The 21,180-nt window shown below is 38.7% G+C and overlaps 1 protein-coding gene across 6 annotated transcripts in view; it reads left to right on the top strand.

Moving 5' to 3' along the window:
* The window catches only part of Ankrd44 (ankyrin repeat domain 44), a 295,040-nt gene that overhangs the window by 198,243 nt on the left and 75,617 nt on the right, over positions 1-21,180 (top strand). For 3 of the 6 annotated variants that reach the window (XM_074071329.1, XM_074071327.1, XM_074071326.1), the window contains exons 11-16: positions 4,238-4,320; positions 5,480-5,543; positions 7,477-7,545; positions 10,135-10,275; positions 11,989-12,069; positions 15,011-15,122. In XM_074071329.1, coding sequence (XP_073927430.1) covers positions 4,238-4,320; positions 5,480-5,543; positions 7,477-7,545; positions 10,135-10,275; positions 11,989-12,069; positions 15,011-15,122 — 550 coding nt within the window. Of the gene's footprint in view, positions 1-4,237; positions 4,321-5,425; positions 5,544-7,476; positions 7,546-10,134; positions 10,276-11,988; positions 12,070-15,010; positions 15,123-21,180 lie in introns of all 6 variants that reach the window. The other 3 variants (XM_074071328.1, XM_074071325.1, XM_074071324.1) reach the window with 1 other exon arrangement.

Raw genomic sequence — 21,180 nt, 5'->3', positions numbered from 1 at the left:
CCTTTGTCTAGCAAGCCCACTTTTATTCTTTTCTCATTGACCCATGCCAATACTGGACACAGTGGGACCCTATGCATGAACACGGGTACAGATGAACATGCGGAGGTATTATGGTGAGAAAGGGACACTCAGATGAGCCCAAATATGCTTTGATTCCAGTTGTTTCAGGTTATCCTTGAGAGGAAATGACAATTTAAAAATCCTCACAGAGAACTCTCAAGAACCCAAAGAGATTTCCAGAACTGTCCAGGGATGCTCTAACTAGTTTAAGTTATGAGAAGCAGGGAAGAAAGACAAGAGTCGCAGGTGTAGAGACAAGTGTGTGCACAAGTCAGGAATCAGGACAGAACCCAGCTCTTGGGAAGAAAAGATAGTTCACTGAGATTCTAGAATTCCCATAGATTTGGCAATGACTGCTTTCACAAGAGGCCTTCCTGCTGTGCTGTGGTGTTTGGACTTATTCAAAATGTCTGCACGCTGCAGGACCAGGTCTCATTGTCAACTAAACTGAAATGCCTATAACTTCTGGGTAAATAATAAGCATTTAGAATGATATAGATAAAATTCATAAGAAGTTTGATTTATTTAAAATTTGGGTAAGAATCATAAAACTATTCTAAATTTAGGAAATGTTTTTGTCTTGCCCACTCAGTGAGCAAAACAAAACCAATTCCACTTCCCCAGGAAAATTGTGAGCTAAATATTGTAAAGGATTTAGAAAGATGGAAAAATAAACAGAAATGCTAGCTGATCACAATTCATTCTCAGCTTCTAAGGAATCACACACCTAGTTTTAAGGAAACACACCCCGATTATAACTCCACAACTCAGATGGTCAATTACCAATTAAACTCATAATAATTGCAAGGGAAATAATGCTACTAATCTGGTCGATAAGGGCTTACCATTGGCCAGATGCTTTATTTAGCACTTTGATTGCGTAATCAAAGTCCTGATTGCGTAATCAAAGTCCAGTGAGTCCTGACAATCATTCTGTGACACAGACTCTGTAATTATCTTTATTTTCCTGATGAGGGGACAATTACGTGCTACCAAGGATCAAATAGTTAGCAAGTTGCAAAGCTAGTACTCTCACCCAAAGTTTCTGACTCCATCCTCTAATCACAGTGTTCTTTACCGCATGGGCAAAGGGAATGTTCTAGAAAAGACTGGATGTAGAAAGGGGCAGCCATGTCCCTTGGTGCCAAGAGGAAAGCTCTAAAGAACTCATATTCTAATGGTGACAAAGTGCCTTTTCACCTCTGATAAGCTCTCCACAAGGACAGTCTTTCAGACCTCATTTATTCTGAAATAGCTGGGTAGGAGATGCCAGCTAACAGCTAAATTAGAAATGGCTAAATACAAATGGGTTCCATTAATTTTATGGCTTGTCAAATAAATGTAGCAATTTAACTGGAATCAGTCTCCTATTTCCTGTAACTTATGCATTGTTAACTTCAGGGTTATTTGGCATCTTTATTCTTGATGTTTGTTGATGTATGAAGTAGAGCAGTGCTTCTTATTTGACTAAGACAGACAAGTTCTAATTTTCCGACTAAAGGTTTTACAATTCTTCCTTTATAAGCACTCTTATTTTATAACAATAAATGAGTAGTTTTATTTTGAAATGTATGGGTCATTGCTATTGTGAGTCAGAGATTCTGATTTCTTTTCTTTCCAATCTTGGCTTAATGTTTAGTTCGCTATTTGAGGCATAGCATCATACTTCAGTTCAAATGCCTGGAGTACTTGAATCTGCACTAATACATTTTCAAAACCTTTCCTGAGTTGGTGACTTTTTATTCACTATGGGAAAATATGTATCAAATGAAAATTTTTAGATAATTTAAATTAAAGTAGTTCTATCTTCTAGCATGGAAAAATGAAATAATTAGCTAATTGTAGAGTGTGATGAATTACCTAAAGACAGGAGTGTTAAGTGGCAGGGTTGATCTGTAGTACTGGCAGTAAAGTTTATGGAGTATATTATGATAGTTCAGTTGTTATTTTATTACTTGTGCTTTGGGGCCAATTGATTTCTTATACACTTTGATGCTATTTTCTCTCATGTATTTGCTTGTATTATTTTCATTTATTTATTTATTGGCAGTATTTGGGTTTGAACTCAGGGTCTCATGCTTGCTAGGCAGGTGCTTTACCACCTGAGCCTCTTCGCCAGCCTGAGCTTTTATTATTTTTATATAAATATATTTTATGTATCTTCATAAAACATGTCATATATATTACATATAAAAACAAATGAGGATGATTCAAAGAAATTATAAGAAATCCAGTCCTTGATTTCAGGCATGTTCTTTCAGTATCTTAAAGCTATCCTAGAAAATCTTCTATCCATTTCCCTCCTCCAATATTTAATCATACCTTTTTGCCTTAATTTTCTCAAACAAACAAAATAGGTGAAATCTCAAGCTTAAAGTTTTGGTTAGTAAGGTGTTTTACCACATTATACAATTTTTTAAAGTAGTGTGTTTCCATTAAATCAAGAGGGGAGAATATAAATAATCGCATAAATAGAAAATCCTTCTCCCATTCCCCGACTCCCTCTTCCTTTTCATCAAATCCATCAATGATGCAATTGCTTTTCAGAATTTTTTAAGTAAATGATGAGAGAGGCAATTACAAGCAGTTCTCCTCCATGTGACACTGCCCGGAAGACTGGCAAATTGCAGCTCTTGATGGATGCCAGCTATTTTATACATGGGCTGGAAATCTCCACACATGGAGAGGAAAACTAACCAAGGGAAAGTGGAACAAAAACACCAACACATAGGAAAAAGTTATTAGGGAAAGAATGGTTAATTGCTCAAAGGCTTGGGTTTTTTGAAACACTGAATACCATGAAATAAGTGAAGTATCACACATTTACACATTCATATACACAATTAATAATAACCAAAGCTTAGCAAATTCAAATCATATATATTTCTTTATGAAGTGTAAAATCTGAAAATGGAGAAGAAAGGTAACTAATGCTGCAGGGTGTGGTTAGACATCTTCCCATACTTGCTTGTGTTATGTAAGGGATTTTTAAAATCTGAAATGCATTATTTGATTAAAATGGGATGTTTTGAGAAGTGGTCACTAACATAATGCATGAGTATGTAGGAACTCTATGATGCTGTTTGTTACGCCCTGCAGTTAAGTGCGCGGGTTTGGGTCCTTGTGCAAGGAGAGGTGGAGGGAAGAGAAGGACTTAATGAATTCTGAGGGCAGAAAGTACTGCATCAGAAGCCTGCCTGTCCCTTAGGGATAATCCTGAAGACTGTGTTGGTGGGTGTCAGCCTCACAAGTCCTTTTTTAGATTCTTTCTGTAATACATTAAAGGAAAATATGCTAGGTTTATAAAATACGTGCAAAGTAATTTTTATAACTCCTGTTTTGTGACTGATATAGTGATGTGGGTTAATATACAGCATAAAAGTCTATTAGGATTATGAAATTTCCCTTTCAAAACATAGGCATTAGTTTTTATTCTCATCCAAAATTTTAGTGTTTAATGACAGTGCTTGCTGTGCTTGGCACATAATAGGTCAACAATAAGTATTTGTTTATCAAATCAAGAAATAAACAGGTTGCTTTTCAGTGTGGAGCTTTTGTCTTGGTAGGCTTTATTGTCTCTGGCACTTTGCAAAGTACTGACGGATGAATGAGTAAATGAATGAATGAGATATACAACCACTAAGCTGAAGGAAATGAGAGGGCAATAAGTTGTAGGAGTCATGGTTTATGGGAAACAGATTTTTTTCTCTAGGATTCATTAATAATACAAGTGGTTTTGTGTGACAGTTCTACATATGCTACAGTGGGTTTTGAGCAAGTTCACCCCCTGTGTCTTCATCCCCTCTCTTCCCTCCATTGTAAAAATAAGGTATTTATAAGTAATATGCTTTGATCCTCTTCACCCCTCCCCCATACTATCTCTGTTTACCCTTCCCTCCTGTTGATCTCTCCCCTCCCCCATGTCCGTACATTCAAGTTCCATTATTGTTGATGAAATAGATTCTCTTAAAAAAACATACATTCCTATACTTATGGGCTTTTAATTCTTGTTTAGAGCTAGGACCTTATTTTTTAAGGTAGAAAAAGATTGCCTACTTATTTTTTGAATGGAGGAATTACAAAATGATCTCAGCCACGGGTCCCTAGACGAGCTTTCATTAGAGATCTGCGGTATCCTGGATCTGTTACTGTGAGCTGCTGTTTGTTTCCTCCTCAGGTGTGGAATTCACAGCATGTTCCCCTTACATTTAGCCGCCCTGAATGCTCACTCTGATTGCTGCAGAAAGTTGTTGTCATCGGGTAAGTAAATCCATGGCCAGAGACCAGGCTGAGTGTGTCCTGTCTGTGAGTCACATGCTTCAGGTGTCTGGTCCCAGTGAGGGGCTGCCAGTGTATCATATCATTGCTTGACTTGGCAGGGTGAGGTGGTTCCACAGCTAACTGCATGTGACAGCTCCCAACAGTCCTTAGGGTCAAAACTGTCTGAATGTCAGCATTCCTGCCCAGAATGAGTGTCTTACCTGAATTTCAGTGAAAACTTGGGTGATCCAGGATGAGAGAGAGGCAGACATGTCCAAGGATTATAGAAAGTTTAATTCATAGAAGGAAAAAAAAAATCTTTGTCTTAAACTGGTGGCTTTACACTTAACATCTTTCAACAAAGGAAAAAAAGGCCAAATCTCCTGCATTTTAGTGGTAGAAAATATCAAGTCACCTTCCTGAGCTTTGAAAAACCAGTAAGGCTCATCCCTTTCTAACAAAATTTAATTTTTATTTTTAAAGCGGGGTGTTTAGAACCAAGAAATTCTTTCTGGTTTGGAGATTTGCTAATCTTTCTTATCACTACTTCTGCCAGTCTCCATATATTACCAAGTTCCTGGGCTTTCAAAAGTGGTAGATGTCTGTGAGGCAGAGATTGTTAATGAATTAATTCATCAGATATCCCAGAGGCAAATTTTCCCTTCTTAGTACTTTATCGATGATTGATTCTGCTTTTGCTGCTTTTGACGTGTTTAAAAATAATTCCTGCATGAAAGCATGTTTCCCAAATCTGAAACCAACAGAAAGGGTTGCTGTAGAAAATATCTCTTCCTGCTTGTTAGGATTACCCCTTGGCCTTCCGTGTCTTCTCTATGTGCTCTGTCTGCCTATCTATTGCCCTACTTATCTCAAATTGGTTTCATAAATTTCTATCCTGGGATTGAAAAATGGGGCTGTGGCTCACCCAAGGCTGAATGTAAAAATAAATCCTTCTTGATTTCATGGTGATTCCTATAAAATTGCCAAGCTTGAGCAGTTACCATTCGTTTCCATGACAACCTCTTTCTGACTACAATTGCTTGCATTCTGGTTTTCCTACTAACTGATTTTTCTGTCTCTGCAATGTTTCTTGTGGTTGAACTAGGACAAAAGTATAGCATAGTATCCTTGTTTAGTAATGAGCACGTGCTGTCTGCAGGCTTTGAAATAGACACCCCAGATAAATTTGGAAGAACGTGCCTTCATGCTGCTGCTGCAGGAGGGTGAGTGGTGAGCAATTTCAGTTATTCTCTAACTTAATTACTTGATACACCTTAATTGACTTCCCTGCGACTCAGAGGCAGTTTCCTTAGTAAACTGGGTAAGAATCATTTGTACTAAATATCAAATATCACTAGTTGTATTTCCAGATCACTTGCATTTTGTTCTTCCAAAGAAATAATGTTAGCCCATCTCATATTAGCAAGTAAGGATTTATGTTGTTTTCTTCTTCTTTTCTTTTTTCCCTCTCATTTTAATTGTAGATTTTCAGGCTGTAGAATACATATCTATTTGTTATCCCCTCTACCAAAAAGCATTCATTTAAAACTTGTTCTACATTTTTCCTTTTTTTGTTGCTGGTAGGTGGGTATGATCAAGAGAATGCAAGATTGCATTAATTCATGTTCCTTTATATATATTTTTGTTATTTCAAAGCTGATTTTTAAGTCTTTATAATTATTAAATATGAACAAAGGTCAAATTAACCCAAAGGATAGGCAAAAAAATTATTTAATCCTTGCCCTTTTTCTGAGCTGTAAAGAGAATTCTTCATCAGCCACTCTCTTTCATATCAATGGTTAAATTAAAGTTCTGATCAATATATTGATATGTGGCCACACATTGACCAAACATGGCATCTCTTAGATGACCTGATATGGGTAAGGTGCTGGTTCTTAATCATTTTCCTAGGAACAGCACTGCTTCTCCATTTGTCATCTCTATATTACCAAAGGCATTAGATATTTATCAGAGGTGGATTAACTGTGAAGCTGTAGGGTCTTTTATTTACATAGGTCTACTGAAGTCTTATATCTAGTTTTGTGTTCCAATCTTGTATTATTTTTTAAAGAGGCCTCTTCTTTCTAAGTCTTCATGAGCCAGACAACTTGATCTATCTCGCCTTTGACCCTTTATCATCATCATTCAATAACAGGCAGTACTTTTTATCAACTGGCATGCTACATCAACACATACTTATCTTAAAAAATTCTTATTTTTTATGACTGAACTAGCTAGCTCTCTGAGAAAGATGGCTGTAAAGAGTAGATGTGGGGTGAGGAGAGCCCTGCTCAGGCTTATTAATGAGGTCATTTTTCTTATACAAATTAAAATAAATACATTTAGGCCATTTCTTGGCATCTCAAGTTTAGAACAATGATAGATGTTTGTGTCTTTCTATGCCTCTATTTTTTTAAATATCTGAAATATCCAGAAAATGGCAATACACCGTTTTAGATTCATGTCTGAAATTCCTGTTGGAATTTGTATTTGGCTACATGCCCTTTGACAGGAAAATTCGCTTCAGTGGGTCCTTTTCTCTCTACTAAATGTGATTTATTGCTTCTGTGAATGACAAAGGAGCTTTGGAAGATGACTCTGCTCCATTACCTCATTTTCAGCATTGGTTCTGCACATTTATTTACCTGGATTACAAAGACAGGGAAATGCAGCTGTTTTATTTTTCCATTAAGGAATATCTAGATGAAAGTGGTTATCATGGGGAATTTATTCTGCTGTGATAGAAGGTAGTGCTCATCCACTCTGATTCATTGTTTAAAGGTGACAGGAAATGATTATAGGTTGAAGTGGTTGTTTCATAACTTTTGATGGTTTTGAAAAAGGATTTTAGGAAGAATGATGAGACCATCACTGGAGGTTTTAACCATATAATAGTCATTAATTTTCTTAGTCACAGAATTGAAAATGTTCCATAAAGCTCTTTAACTTATTGATTCATTAGCTTTGCAAAAGGAACGTTAGATCCCCACACTATCGCATTACTTGGGTATGTTCCAATTATTTTCTTGTTAGGAGGACTTTAAACCTGGAGGTATCATTGTGTTGTATTCTGCACACTTTAGAAAACAGCTCTTTCTAAAGATATCCCAATAATTAACATTTACCATCTTAATGGTGTTTTCCCTGTCTTTTTAGTAATGTGGAATGTATAAAACTCTTGCAGAGCAGCGGAGCAGATTTCCATAAAAAGGACAAGTGTGGGAGGTATGTAATCAGGGTGCCCTGCCCTAAGTGCATAAGTAAAAGGAGCAGGCTATTGAGAAGTTGTGTTGTTGGAATACAGTCAACAGGCAGTTGGCTTGGGTGGGGGTGGGGGGAAGTGGGATTCCATCCTCAGAAGGAAATCTCTTCTTATAGGGAAATGCCAACAAAGCAAATACAAGCCATAAGGAGAGTCTCCTCTCTCAGCTTCTGCTGAGAGGATCCAGTTGTTGCTTGTTTCCTGTTTTTTTTTTCTTTTCCCCCAACTGACATGAATATAATTTAGAAAATTCCGTTTGTAGCAAAGTAGAACATGTTAGCCCTCCAAACTCAGAATCAGGTCATACAATCTAGAGCATTTTATTATATGTATTAGACATCTCATCTTGTGATAAATTTCTAGACATACTGGACATATTAAATGCCCACACAATTCATCAGTGGGTCATAGAACTTTCCTTGCAGTATGGTCCTTTGTATAGCTAAATTGTGCCACAGTGCTAGTTGGTACATGAATATATATGTGGATGTGTGTGCATAAAATACCACACAATGACCGAACATAGGCGATGGAGCTTCCATATACCCTAGGTGTGTAGTAGGCTGTCCTATTTAAGTTTGTGTTTACACAATGAAGAAATCCCCTAACAATATGCCTCACATATGCTGGTCAGTAAGCAACATATGACTATATATATTTCTCCTTAGCATTTCTCTGCCTCTCCTCTCCACTGCCATGCCAGCTCTTTGGGGATTGTCTTCTATTTCTTCTTTTACCAACCCACCTAAGATGACTCCTACTCATTCTTCCAGATTTATGTCAAGTGACAGCTTCTTGACATGCTGATGAGAATGCCCCTCTTTTCTGCTTTCCAAATACCTGGTGTGCTCCATGACTGAAGCTCATATCATACTGTGCTGTTTCCTTTTCTCCCTCTCCCCCTCCACACCCCCTGTGAGCCTCCTGAGGACAAGGAATGGTTGTTACTCTCTTTTTATTATTTCATTTTATTTTTTATTCTGCAGTACTTGGGATCAAACCCAAGGCTTTGTGCATGCTAGGCAACTACTCTTCCACTGAGTCACATCCCAGCTCTTGTGTTCTTTTGAGGCAGGATCTTGAGACTGGCCTTGAACTTGCAAGTTTCCTGCCTCTCTGTTCTGAGTGCTGGAATTACAGAAATGAACCACCATGCTCAACTTTCCTCTTTATGTTTGAACCCTGGCATATGGTTGATACCTAATCATTTTCAGTCCAACTAAATAAAATGTAAGCAATCCAATATGTAAAACACTTACAATTTCCTTCTTTTGGATTAAAGAGGGAAAAAAAATCAACTAGTAGAAGAACCCATAAATATACAAGTTATACTTGAAAATTGGTAAATAATTCTTAAACTGAAGTTACTTGCTTTCTACTGTTCTATTTGATTTTTATTCCTTCGATATTGATTAGTCACACTAGGAAAACTTAAATAATTTAAGCCAGAAATAAGCAATATAAATTACTTCATATTTTTGCATTCTTGCCCTAACAAGGTGCTTGTTTTTGAATAATACTCCCTGGTTTTCTCATAGCAACTCCATGAGTATATAGGGATGCCTTTTTTTAATAGGTGAGAAATATGAGTTAGAGAAAATGAATGATTTATGCCGGTACACAGAATTTTAGATTTAGAAAAGATCTGAGGAGACAGCTGCTCAAAGATCTCTGTTGATAGAAGAAGGAAGAAACCCAGGCCCAGAAAGAGGTACAGTTTGGCCCAGCTTGCAGATCTTCCCAGTTCTATGCATAGTTCTTTACGTTAACCTACAGCCCTACCATCAAGGAGCCTGTGGTCTGGTGGAGAATATGAGGCAACACATGAATGGCTAAAATGAAGGGAGACTCCATGAGTACCTAAGCAATCTCAGACAAAAGAATGACAACTACCTTCTGGAACTTTAAGGATGGGTGGGGCTTTGGTGGGTAGAAGTCAGTGGGGAGGACTGAAGGTTTTAGAACAGGATTGTCATAGGTGGGGATTATACCATAAAACCCCAACTAGAAGTTCATACCAACTAAAATCTGATGGAAGCTTCATTAGACCCAAGAAAGGTCTTTAAAAAACCATTTTATTAGTATATATAAACTGTACAAAATGATGGATTTCATTGTGACATTTTCATATAGACATATAACATAGGTGGATCATATCCACCCTCCCCATAACTCTTTCTTATTCCCCCCTCCCTCTGATTCCCTTCCTCTTCCCTAACAGCCCCTCAGGATGGTCTTAATGAGGATGGTTTTGAGGGTTCTTAAGCAATCTTACAATGGTTCAAAAAAGCAATAACTTAGACCTGAACCTGGATATGCACTAGGGATAGAAAGAAAAGGTAGATTTCCTTGGCTGGCCATATCAGAAGCCATCAGTCTCTGTAGCCTCAGTTTTAGTCTATATAGTCAAAAGAAGGCATCTCACTTGGCCTCCACACACTGAGAGCCAAAGAACTTTCTACACCCCTAGGATTGCTGCTGCCAGCGCTAGGGTCAATAATGGGTCTGTTTTCTTGGCTGAATGAAATAATAAATTACTGTTTGTTTTTCAGGACCCCTTTGCACTATGCAGCTGCCAATTGTCATTTCCACTGCATTGAGACATTAGTGACCACCGGGGCCAGTGTTAATGAAACTGATGACTGGGGACGGACAGCTCTTCACTATGCCGCTGCATCAGACATGGACAGAAAGTAAAAACAGACTTGCCATGCTTCCTTTGAGGGGAGGGCTGAGAAGGGGGAGGGCTGCTAAGTTTTCTTTACACTGGCCTCCTGGAAGCTGCAAACAAAGGATCTCTTTCATTCAGACTCAAAGGAGTTAGAATTGCTTCATCCTAACCCAAGTTTCCCACTCACCTCTCTTTATGCTTGATTGATACATGTCACCACATAGTTTCCTCTCTTCTCTGTTCTTTGGTTAGAATGCCAAGTGGAGCTGTTGAGCCCAGGTTTTCAGTTCATTCAAAATCTGTTGCAATTGTTTGACATATCTCATCACTTTCATCATCACCACTTAAATGCTTCATTTGCTTTAAAACTTACATTGGCTAATACATATGTCATACGGCAAAAACTCCACCGATGCAAAATCCCAACAGTTTTCAAATGCAACCTTGGTGTGATGAAATTAGGACACTTTCATCCAAAACCTAGGCGTAAATAATCTTTCAGCAGCTGGAGGACTGGAAGTTGGTTGCCATATACATGTTTGGATTCTAGGTGGCTATGAACAGAAAGCAGAAATCAGTTAACCAGTTCAAAGGTGAAAGGTGGGGGAGGTCACACAGTTTGAGAAAATTTTCTTAAAACCTTTAAAGGCAGGGCCTGTTTGGAGAACTGTTAAACTATCTGCTGCCCTGTGTTGTGCATTTGATTCCAGGTCAGTGCTAATGGCTTCTTTCATAAAGCGATGATTTTCACACATTTTTATCTTCTTTATAAATAAACTAAGCATGTGTTCTACCACTAAGCTATACTCCCAGTCCCTTCACACATTTTAGATGGTGATTTACACTAAGAAATACATCTTATATTGTGACTTAATATGCACATTCATACATATATGTATATAAAACAGATTAAAATTTCATAAAACTATTTATATTTGTGTGTGATGCATTCTGATATTTTCTATTTTATTTCATTAAAAAATAGCTGACTACAACCCACTAAACTGATTTCACTATTGAGTAATGGGTCATGGCCCATAGTTTGAAAAACATTTATTACATAAATATTTATTATGTAACAATAAGAAAGTCAGTGTAGCACTTGGGATCCCTCAACCATGCAGATTATTCATTCAACAAGCATTTATTGAGTACCTACTATGTGCCACCCTCTATGCTATTCTGTGCTAGAGTTGATGGGGAACAAGTACACTTCATCTGTTAAGAGCCGGAGTCCTAGGTGATAAATTGTTCTGGCCAATGAAGGGTGATTAGGATCTCTCCCACTCCTGGGAAAGTGAGATGTAGTGAGGAATGTGGTAGGGGTTAGAAAAGTTTGAGCTTAGTTGCTTCCTTTTTATTTGGAGAGTTTTAGCATGTTTATGGAAGGGTATGCAACTCAATTGTCCTTTTTTTGTTGTGCACTGGGGCTTGAACTCGGGGCCTCATACTTGCTAGGCAGGTGCTATACTGCTTGAGCCACACTTCCAGTCCTCAACTGTTGTCTTAATCACTGATTCCTAGGTGGAAGTGTTAAGAAACTCATGTTCTCAATTGGATTCTTTAGGAGAAAACATTTCCTGCATGGCCTTGGAGAGGACCCTCAGTAAAAATCAATGGTGCTTATTTCATTGGGGTGGGATAAAAATTACTGAGATGTAATTGTGCCAAAACTATTGGTCTTTGCGGTTTGAAAAATTAATTGCAATTCTTTCCTGTCCTTTATGCTGAGAAGTAAGACGATCTTAGGAAATGCCCATGAAAATTCAGAAGAACTTGAAAGAGCCAGGGAGCTGAAGGAAAAGGAAGCTGCACTGTAAGTTTCTCCTGAGCTGCAGAGCCAGGTGCCATTGCTGATGCATGGTTTGCTCCTGGGGGTGCCGTGTGCCTGCCTTACTGTTTTGGGGTTTTGTTTGGGGTCTGGAGGAAGTGATGTGGGCTTGCCTTTAATGGAGAAGAATCTGTTCTTTTTGTATATCCTTCAATTATGCTGTTTTCACACAGGGAGCTCTTTCTAAAACTGTAAGCTTGCTTTGGCCATCAAACTGTGATTGGTCAGCAGTTTTAGGTCTTAAGTATCATTTCTGACTCTGCCATGCATCATATACCTCGGGGGACATAGTGGGCCTCCTCTCAGGGCCTTAGGTTCTCCTTTTGTGACCTGGGGATGACAATTTAATAGATTCAATAAACAAAGGTCTTGAGCCTGTGGGGTGAAAGCCATACTTTCAGAATCACACTTTCCCCTCAGCCCCTCCCTCTCTCCAGACATCCACTACAAACTGCCTCCAGCTCCCTGAAAATAGCTGCCTCTGACCCACCTCATCTCCCCTGCCTTGAGCTGGCTACTGATAGACTTAGTTGTGGCTGGGATAGGAGCTGGCGTGCCTGCCATCACCCAGGCTTGTTGACACATGGGAGCTCCAGTGCTTTCGTCTCTAACAGCTCCATCACAGTGTCTGATGCAGTACCTGGCACATAGTCAGTCTGCAGTAATTGCTGAATAAATGAAGACACAAATGCACTAGCACCCACACTTTATGCTGCTCCCTGTGGGACCCTGTGGATGCAGTGCTCTGCAGGCTTGCAGTCCCTAACTTTTTATTCTGTCCTCCAGTTGCCAGAGGAGCCAGTGTCTGTGACCTGAATGTTTGTGTCTACTGCTGGGTCTTTCCACCTCCCACTGTGCTCTTCTGCCTACCCTCCTATGTCCTGTGTACAGAGTGTGACCTGGTGCAGGTTATACAACATAACTGACTACTTTGAGGATAGGCACAGGAGACACAGCTGTGAGTAAGCTGTGAGTAAAGCAGTATGACCATGGTCTTGTCCTAAGACTTCCAATTTTAAAATGATATTAAAAATTATAGAATTTCAAGTCCTCAGAAGAAGACCTCAGAAGAGTCCCCTTTTGCAGTGAACTGCATGTTTGCCTTGGGCAAGGAACCATCAGTTCTGAGACTTCCTCCATGCACAGGGAGGCCACCCCCCTTTGTCCTGTCCAAATATACCCTGACCTAATGTGCTTGTGTTGATTTCACATCTTAAGTGCCAAAATTGCTAGTCAAGACCTGGGAGTAAAAAAGATGTGTTTCCAGTTAAAATATGGAATTTATATATTTTCCTTAGAAATTCTGTGGAAAAGATCTAAATTATGTAGTACTATTGTAACTATAACAGTACTGTTGTTAGTATAATTGGGCTATATTCTGGGTTAAATAATTCTGTGGGAGAAGTTCTAAATGTTTTCTAAATTAAAAATTCAGCGTATCTGCTTATTTTTAGACTATAGTCCATTCAGAAGTTGGGGATTGGGTGTACGCTGGAATGCTGTTCCTACTGAATGATTTTATTTAGAAAGCCAAATTTGGTTTACAGTGAGTCACACCTTGGCTCCTGCCCATGGACATTTAATTACCAAAATGACAAAGTGCTTCCTTATAAGGTGCGAATGACCAGACAGCAAGACAGCAGGACTTTAATAAAAGTTTGATTTACTATGGAGCATTTTACAAACAAATATGACAAGGAAGAATTTGGACTAAAATTTTTGTCTTTCATCAGTTTTCTAGTACCAGTTTAATTGTCTTTAGTGTGATTTGTTTATCCTCTTTGCCTTATACTAAAAGATAAATAAATGTCATTAAAAATTTTTTTGAGTGAACCTTAGGAAGTTTCTGTTGGAAAGCTTTATTTAATGTAGAGGATTACATTTTGAATCTTAAACTCTTGATTTGAGCATGAAATTGAATCGATGTGGCCTTGTAAAGTCTGTGTTTATCCCACTGTCGCAGAAATGATACTGAAATTCTGGAGCATTGCTCCTGCTAGTTATTTCCTCTTACACAGAGTCGAGCCTTTTGCAACAGGCTCTGAGCAGAGCTCCTGCCATTCCTTGAGGGCCTGTATCCTGGAGTTCCAGGTCCTTCAGCAATCCAGGGCTCCCTGGCAAAGGTGGAGCCAAGCTCCCGCCTCTAACCTATTCCAAAGAGTGTGACTTTTTTGGAAAAGTTACACCTCTGCCAGAAAAGGCTATTGAAGTGTATTATTTTGTCCTACTTCATATTCCTAATGGTGCAACTTGCACTTCTTTCTTCATATGTAGTGACTGAGTTAATCCTCTATATTTAAAAAATATTGACCTACTCCTTTAATCTTTTTATTATTCAGACTATTCTCAAGTTCTCTTTTTATTACATTTAAAATTTTCATTTTCTAATGTTTGAATCTCAGTCCCTAGTAGTAATATCAAAAATAATCCCTTCTCTGTTAGGTTTGTTTAATTGCAATGGTCTGAACATGTCATAACATTTGTGACTTCATCTTTTGAACTTCAGTAAATTTGATGACAGGTGTGTTCTTTACCTTAAGATGAGGATTAAAAAAAAAAAAACAACAACAACCCATTTACAGGGTTGGCAAAGTGGTTCAAGTGATAGAGAGTACCTGTGTAGCAAGCATGATACCTTAAGTTCAAACCCCATACTTCCAAAACAAACAAAACCCACTTAATTACCTCTTGCTCCTAAAACTTTTCCTAAATTCTGGAATGACTATTTAAAGCAAAAATAAAGATAGCCACAGAAAGCAGGTATGTGTGTGTCCACACACAGGCTCCAGCACTAAGCTTCATTGCAGCAGAGACACTTAGACTTACATAGTGCTTTGTGGAATGTTCATGAGAGGGACATTTACAGTCATTATCCCTTTTGGTCAAGAGATACTTTCTAAAACAACCCCCCATGTCATACTTACAGATGTTTAGAGTTTCTGCTTCAAAATGATGCAAATCCATCCATCCGGGATAAAGAAGGTTACAATAGCATACATTATGCTGCTGCCTACGGCCACCGACAGTGTCTGGAACTGGTGAGTTGTTTTGTCTTGTTCTGTTTTGATGACACAATGCTGGTCTTAAACTCTCAACAAATGCTCCCACTGCTTAATTTAGCCACCACTAGAACTCACTTGGAGGATAGTCTCTGGTAAGTGAAAAACTGTTGTACCTTCTGATATGTAGCTCTCTGTTCCACTTGACCTGCCTAACTCAGAGCTGACTGAAAATGGACTCTTTCCCACATTCATGTGGGGAAGGAATGTCAGATCTGTGTAGAGATACAACTTGTATTTTAAAGATAATTAGGATGTAGCAAATAAGTTTATTATATACTTCTAGCAGAGAACTAAGCACTTCAGTATTCAATAATAGTATTTTAAGATGACTGATAAAACAATTAGTTAGTTCTATGAGTTTGTCACCAGATCTGCCAGTCTCAGATTTATAGTATAGAGAAAGAAACTGGCAAGGGCACAACAGCAGAATGTACTAGAATTTCCATACCACCAAAAATTCAAACCTATCATGATCAAGACACTGCTGGGGCTTGGAAACTCCTCTGCTGGTGTAGGTCACAAGACCCGTAACTCAAATGCCCCCAGGGACAGGAAACCTAAAGGCGAAGTGAGGTTAGATATGAAATGATAGGAAGTGATAGGAACTGGCAAATGTATGCTAATTTGAAAACATGATAAAGTGAAGTATAAGAGAACACGTGTTCTATTTGAAGGGAGAAACATCCAGTCAGCTGCAGCTGTTAAAGACTGCACATCCAGCGTTGCTAGATCTCCACAGTTTCTGGAGAAGCTGGATGTGAGATCTCCTGTTTTGAGCACACTAAGGGCTAGGGGAGAAATATGGATTTGTGACTCCATCTTGCCTAAAGGCCAACATTTGCGGGCTCCTGAGTACCAACCTTGACTCAGCTTCACCAGAATACAAGGGTGTCCCAACTAACTGTCTTGGTTCAGTGACATGTCCCATCTTCCTGACGTCTTCCAAGATGTGCCCTTGTCCCTTTAAAAGAAGTCCACATTATTCAGAGCCGTGTTTGGGGAGACACTGTAGCATCTCCCAATTTGTTGAGAAAAGCATGAGATAGAAAACAGTGAGCCGTGGTATCAGCACCTGCTCAGAAAGGCCTGGAGGATGCCCCAGTCCTGTGATTTACCTGATTTCGCTGCTGTCTTAGTTGGTTCCATTTAGGGTCGGTCTTATTGTATTCCTTTTAATTATGAATGTGGAAAACTTCTCATAAATGTCACCCAGTTTGGAAACAAAAAAGATGTTTATTCTGTTGTTCTTTTTGCTTCATTTATTGGTGAATAGTACCTGCTTTCATCATTTCTGGAGAGCTATAAGTCAACCAGACATGGGGGTTCATGCCTGCAATACTAGCTGCTCAGTAGGCAGAGGTCAGGAGGATGGGGTTCAAGGCCAGATAAAATGTTCACAAGACTCCATTTCAACCAATAAAAGCTGAGTGTAGTGTATGCACCTGCCATCCCAGCTGCAGGAAGGGTAAATAGGAGGATCACAGTCTAGGCTGATTGGGTATAAATGTAGGACTCTATCTCAAAAATAACCAAAAGCAAAAAGGGCTAGGGGCATGGCTCAGGTGATAGAGAACCTGCCTAGCAAGCACAAGAACCTGAGTTCAAACCCCAGTACCACCAGAAAATTAATAAAAAACAAAAGTTCTAAATATTCTTTCCTGAGTCTCTTATGAATGCTAAAGACTTCCTTGTTTGACTTGGGAGGTCGGTGGCACTTTTTGGATTTGTTTGTTTGTTTGTCCTCTAGTTCTGATTCCATCATAGTTCTTCTTCAGTTACTCTGACTGCAAAACAAATCATCTCAAAAGTTAGTGGCCTTAAGTAACTACAGTCATGTATTATCTATCATTGTTTTTGTGGACCAGGACTTCTGGAGTGGCTTTGCTGAGTAGTTCTAATTAAAGGCATCATAGGCAATTACAGTTGGACAGAACCTGAGGCTGGCAGAATCTCAAAGGCTCTTACCTCAAGGGCAGTCACCTGGGCTTGAAGACTCAAACATCTGGTGACCCCTGGGCTATGCTGTCAGTCTCCATATGGCTTTTCCACTTCTACTCTAGAACAAAAGTTCTAGAGTAGCTGGATAGCTTACCAGGTGACTCAGGAAACCAAAGGCATCTACTATGAGGGAGGAAGGGATGCGTGCTTTCTATGACCTATCCTTGATAGTCATTCAAGGTCACTTCTCCTGCATCTGCTCCCTGAGGTAGTTATTAAATACAGAGAGGCAAAGTGGACTCCCTCCTTTAAAGGAAGGAATGTCAAAGAATTTGTGGACAATCTTTAGTTCCTTAGGAAGATATAGGAAGTCAATGATCTCATGACCTCCTATAGCACTAATTTTGATAATTCCAAGTGGCCAAGAACTAGTCCCTCACTGTATACATGAACAAACCAAGTCTCAGAGGTTTGCCCAAAGTCAGAACTCTGGTCATTGGAAGAAGCATGACCAGGAATCCAGGATTTCATGAATTCTTATTTCAAAGAAAGTATTTATTTACCATACTACATCGCCTTCCATTGCAGATTAAAATCCCACTACTACCCAAGGCTTTTAAATACAGAGCAAATGCTTGGTAGGATCTGGTTAAGATATAAAGCAATATCCCTTCTGCCTCCTAACAGCAGTTTTGCAGAGGGCATTGATGGAGGCCTATTAGTAAATATGACTTTGTGTTTAGGTCTCATATAAGAAAGGCTTCTCACAAAGTGTGTCTGTATATATATGTGTGTGTATAGTAATCAGTGGCAAAGTCAAGGTTTACTATTGTAATTACCCATTATGAGCCTGCCTTCCAAGTTCTATTTCATACACAGCTGCCTTTAATTGGCTTTCTCTATGAAAACCATATGCTATAATTGGATCTATGAACTTTCATTACAAAGTCTGTTACTATACTCTTAATAATGTATGCTGTCTTGTGGAACTGTAGTGAATTGTCTTTAGTCCCATACCAACTCTGAGAATAATTATTCTGTAAGACCTTCTTTCTGTGTAAATAATATGTTGCAGGCACTATCTTCATTTTTCATGAAAGCCATTTTACGGCCATTATTTCTTTTATCTGACAAAAAGTTTTCTATCTACAAGAAGACTTTACAGGTTCTTAATTAGCACTTGAATTATATCAACACTTGCCAATATGTGATTTTCAAAGATATGATTATTCATGGAAATTAAAAGTATTTGAAAGTAGGTGAGAGAAATGTTAATTGATTTTATTTGTACTGTCAATTGAACAGGACCAGATTATCAGTATAAATTGGTAATGCCACTTTTGTTTGCTTTTAAGAACCTCCATAAGTCATTTTTAACATAGATAGGAAAGAAATCTTTGTCTCATTTTCCTGAATGATTTTAGTTGGATGGAACATTTTATGTGTTCTCCCGTAGGTTCAGTTTGCACTAAGCACAGTTCCTAGCAGGCTACAAACGTTTTTATACCCACCCCCTCTCAATCAAAACAAAACACAATCTGGAAAATGGTCTCTCCCTCTGCTGGCTCACTCAACACTAAATGGATTTGGGGACGAGATGGGACAGGATGAAGGTTCTAGAAGGTGGGGAGAGAGAAGAGGGCCTGTCCTTGAAACAAGTTTTAAATGAAGAAGTAGGGTTTTGGTGGGGGAGGCGTGGCTTTTCAAATTTATGTTTCTTTTTCCTGTAACCCAATGCCTTCGTAGTCCTTAAAAATTCCATATCCTTGGGCACTAGATGTTAGGAAAGCAAACCAATTAACCAGTATGCACTAGGGGTAGATTTCTAAGACTGTCACACTGCCATGCCAAATCTCCCTCATCTTACATCACAAACACTCCATCTACCCAGGAATCTTCATTTTAACAAACTGACCCTGACTCTGTGCCAGGTGCTAAACTTTTGTCATGAAAAGACCTGTTCCTGGTAGCTCTAGGCAGCCTGTCTGGGCCTCTGAGCAAGAGTTGAGCAGGGAGAACTTTCTTCATTTCACACTCCTGGCCTCTGCTTCTGGCTTGTAGAAGGAATAGAGAGTAAATGAGTATTTTGCTACCAGACCAAGGTTCTGTCCTTTGGGAGCTGGAGCAAGGCCGGCTATCAGAGACCACTGATTTGTGAAGTTGATAAAACTTATTTTCAGTGTCTCTTCCCTTCTATTTGAGTGATCCCTGTGATTATGCATATCATTAAATATGTATCATTAAATTTGATGTATATTTGACTGTGACATTTAACTTAGTCTGTGTTTGCTTAGCATTCGTGGTTTGTGACTCATGATTGTGATCATAAGCCTAGAATTTATATACCATACCTTGTGGTCAGTCTATTTTGCTACAATCAAAAAGGAAAGAAATTATTTTAGCTGTTTTATTTCTACTTCCCCTATACAAACCTGCATTGAATTAGTTCCAAGAGCAAAAAGCAAAAAAAAAAGAAAAAGAAAAAAACCTTCTAGAAAGTAGTATGGATCCCTCAAACCTTGATAAACTAGCAACGTGCAGAATGCTGCCAAGTCTACCTACTTAAGCCATGGTTCTCAGCTGCTCTTGATCAAAGATGTATGTCCTGTGTGTACACCAAAAATCTACCCACCAATATGTGCAGAGAGCCGTGATCAGTCACATTTAATTGGGCTCAAAATAACAAAGCAGAGCAGAGGAGTCTTGGCTAATAACATACCTTGTGTCTGAATAAAATGTTTGCTTGAATGGAGGAAGGGAGGGGGCCAAGGAGAGCTCCAAGCCTCTATCTGGAATGCATTCTGACTGACTCTACAAAAGAAAAAAAAACAGAGAATCAAGCTCCAATTTGGAATTTTTGCATTTTTCCCAGCATACTGTTTTCCGTTTTACAATATTAAACATTTGACTGTGAATATAAAGATCTTTGTGGCTGTGTTGTTCTTGAAATGGAAAAATGTGTGTGCCAATATAATTACATAAATTGCCTGCAGAAATTTAGATTGTTTGAAAACTGGAGCCCTCTGATTAAATTCAGTCCAGGATTATTGCCACACCAACTCACTTGGAATTTGGCTTCTTTCCCTGGACCTTCTACTGTGAACTTGAACTTTATCTGTGATCATACATGGTGGGGGGACAAAAATCCCTGCATGTATCTTCTAGGTGTTTCTGAGACTCTCTAAAGACAACTATGTTTTGGGCAACTAAATACTAAAATATTGCTGTTTTCAAATGAACCATTTAGTGTTTTGGGTTGTTTCTTGTGTTTACCACAGGACTTCAGGAAATCATTAACACTGGCTCTAATGGCTGTATGTGGTGTACTTATACTGATGGTGTTTAATTAAGCTTCTCAATTCTAAGGAAGGAGGATAGAGAAAAGGAGTATTTTTTTTAAAAAGATGAGCTACTAAGTGGTCATCTGAGGACAAGAAGATTAAAACCCAGCAAACTTGAACTCTAGCCCCAAATAAGTCTCAGATTACGTTTTTTTCTGTCACCAGAGTTGCTACTAAGAGATGGTCTTGGAGAGTGTGTGTGTGTGTGTGTGTGTTGGGGAGTGTTGTACATGATCTCCGGCAGTCTTCTCTGGAAATCTCAACAATGCTGCAATGCTGGTTGGCTTCAGTTGGAGAGAAACACAAAATCTCATGAGGAACTCTCACTGAGGGGCGCACATAGTTATTTTGGTGCTGGCTATACTGCTATGATATAAGTTCACAAATTTCGAATCAGAAGTTGGATGTGAATCTATAGTCAGAACAGTAGAACACATAATATCACAAATGTTCCACTTATTTCTTTATATTATGACTGAAAAAAATTTTGGCTTTACCATGAATGAATTTGGCAATTGCTAAATGCCCCACCCAGCAAGATGTATTAAAATGAACAATTTCAATTTCATTTCCAGTTGAGGGACCAAAATAGTAGGGCCATTGCTCTCACACTTCCAAGTAAGGTACTAGTGTTCAGTCTATGGCCCTCTTGCCCATCTCTAAAGTCAGAGTTAGAAAGGACCGGAGTTAGAAAAAAAGAGTTAGAAAAGATCACAGAGACGAATTTTTTTTTTTGAAGTTAGCTTTGCTGTGAG

Source organism: Castor canadensis, chromosome 4, assembly GCF_047511655.1.
Source record: "Castor canadensis chromosome 4, mCasCan1.hap1v2, whole genome shotgun sequence".
Lineage (NCBI taxonomy): Eukaryota > Metazoa > Chordata > Mammalia > Rodentia > Castoridae > Castor > Castor canadensis.
This window is presented reverse-complemented; position numbering and strand designations above follow the sequence as displayed.